Below are 2,631 nucleotides of genomic sequence, written 5' to 3'. Positions count from 1 at the left end.
GGGAGACCTCTGAAGAAGAGGGTGATGAGCAGTTTCAATTGATTTCGTACGATGTGGCTTAATTGACTTACACAAATGGCTGGAGGGTAGTGAAAGGTGGGCGGCTCGCTATGATGGGCGACTCGCTATGCATATACGTTACCTATAGTATATTATTTATTTTTAGTTTTTTAGAGAATTTTAAGTCTTAAGGATAAGACATATATATTAAGGGGGGATATTACTATAGAGTAGTAGCCCCATATAGTAGCAATAGGTTACTATAAGTAACTACCCTACTAGATATATAGAAGAATAAGCAACTTTGACTTTATATATACACAACTATGTATACCTCCAGCAATTTCAATAGTAAGCCACCACCAATCCCGATTTCAACACCTGCCAGAATCAAACGCAAGGAATTCTACTATGAATCGGGTGCTGAGTCGCTGCAGAAACGCGCTGCCCCTCTATGATGTCACTGTATATGTGGTCTCATGTGTCTTGCGTTTTCTACGCATATTGGATCACATACTACAAGCAAGCCTGGGTTGGTTAAGGTGTAGAGTCTGCAGAACATAATGCGACCCGATCTACCACTTTCCATTCCCCAAAAAGCCATAGGGACTGACTTATTTGCTCACTCGGCAGGGCAGACATGTATGCAGTCTTTGTATTAATCTTGAATCCCTAGCTGGGACGACCGGCACTGCTATCATGGTATCACGTGCCTTGTTCTTCGTTTATCGTCGTCTCTCCTTTTCGTCGTCTCTCATCTCTATCGCACCCCCTATCCATCCTTTCTCTCCAGTATGTCTCTGTCCCATCATTACATTTCAATCAACTCGAAGCCAGACTGGGCCCAGGTGGCATCGTCGACGGCCAAGGGATCTTGACCAGGACCACCAGCGACGACGAGCTGACGAACCCACTCGCTGGCGAGCTCGACGCTGTCGGCATCGCTGTGGATAGTCATGTATCCTCCGTACCAAACACGGATCAACCGTCCACCCGCAGCGTGGATGGCGCTCTGCACCTTCTCCTGGATGGTCTGTCGGAAGCGGAAGATGGCCATCTGGTTGGCCTTGACGAGCTGGTCATTCTTGATGTGGTTGTAAAGGCGAATGGGGTCGAAGAGCACGAGCTCAAGGTCGTTGCCGCCGATTTTGTGGATAGCAAGTCCAAAGCCCATGCGAGGGCAAATACCAGACCAGAGCTGTTGCTGAGTCTGACCAGCAGAGCCTCCAGGAAGCGAATCAATGGAGGGAACGGAGCCCCAGGGGCGGCCAAACCAAGGGGTCAGCAGGGCGACAGAGATAGACTTGCCGGATGCGAAGTCGTCCATAGCTCTCTTCACATAGGCGTCGGTGGTGAAGCAGTACATGGACTCGTCACCGGTAGCCTTCGCCCAAAGACGACGGTCGTTGAAGTCTTGAAACTGAGCGACGGGGTTGAGAGCAAGCTGCCAGACGCTGGTGGGCTGAAAGCTTCCGAGCGCAAGGGCACAGAGGAAGCCTCGGACTTCGAGGGGGAGGGTGTACTTGGTAGGGAGGGGAGGCATCTGGCCGGGATTCTGGGTGGTTCTACCGTAGAGAAGAGAGCGTAAGTCCTTGGACGAGATAACTCCAATGTCTTGAGGCAGAAAGTGGGCGGGAGGCCAAATAGAGGCATTGGCATCGGCACCGGTGATGCTGGTACCTTGAAGCTGAGCCGTGAGAGCACCGAGATCGTTGGGTCGGGTCGCGAGCGAGATGGTCTGCGGAGCGGGAATACCAGCAAAGGTATCCTGGATTTGAATCCAGACGTCAACGGCGTGGTTGAGGTCGGTGTCTTTAGGCATGCCTGTGTATCGGCGGCGGGCAGCAGTGTAAGTCCGCTCAAGCACTCGGATGAGATCGCCGTTCAAGTCGCCCTTGGTCGTGATCTTCGAGGCGATGGTAGAGTAGAACGCCTCGTGGCCGCGAAGGGCGCCGTAGAGATCAACATGGTCGAAGAGGCAATGGAATATCTGAAGCAGGGCGGTGTACATCTCCTGGCGTAAGTCGTCAAACTGGTCTTCCTTGGCAGTCTGCCAGTCGCCAGGGACAACAGCGTCCATGATCTGACGGACGGCATCGCGATCGGGAATGATGGCACCAGAAGGGAAGTAAAAGCCCTTCTGAGCACCCAGGACTCTTCTGGCAACACTGTGCTTCGCCATCTTTTCAACTTGGTATGGGTCTCGGAGGATGGTGGTCTTCTCGAAGGATGATGGTCTTCTCGAAGGATGGTGGATGTCGGGTTGGAGTTGTGATGGAAAAGATCGGAAGTGATCAGGATTTACCTCAGATCAGTAGATATTTGTTGCTGAGGAGATGGAATTTGTGGATTGGCCAGGTGAGAAAGGTGAGAAAGGTGAGGTGAGAGGGGAGTGGCAGTGAATTAGAGGCAGGTGAGCCACGCGGTGAGTTGAGCCCCAGAAGAGAAAGAACGGCTGTCCTGCAGTTGCCGTGTGAGAGCTTTTGACCTTCGCCGGAGTGAGTGAGCGGATAAACCTGGCATGAAAACAAGCAAGGTACGATGATAATCTTTATTTACGGCACAGATACCACATATCTTCGCCTTCTCGCAGACTTAATTGTTAGGCAGTTTGTTCAGTTTGCAAAGGTC

General features: G+C 51.5%; 1 protein-coding gene across 1 annotated transcript; it reads right to left on the bottom strand.

The window, feature by feature from the left end:
* Window positions 1-811: 811 nt before the first annotated feature.
* Window positions 812-2,182, bottom strand: COL26b_014502 (uncharacterized protein; the record flags this gene model as incomplete). Its single annotated transcript, XM_053187073.1, has 1 exon — window positions 812-2,182. One exon carries the CDS (start codon window positions 2,180-2,182, stop codon window positions 812-814), a length of 1,371 nt encoding a protein of 456 aa, XP_053028982.1.
* Window positions 2,183-2,631: the final 449 nt, after the last annotated feature.

This window comes from Colletotrichum chrysophilum (assembly GCF_026319265.1).
Source record: "Colletotrichum chrysophilum strain AFK26 chromosome Unknown scaffold_461, whole genome shotgun sequence".
NCBI classification, from domain to species: domain Eukaryota; kingdom Fungi; phylum Ascomycota; class Sordariomycetes; order Glomerellales; family Glomerellaceae; genus Colletotrichum; species Colletotrichum chrysophilum.
Note: the sequence above shows the minus strand (reverse complement) of the source record. Positions and strands in the feature narration are given on the sequence as shown.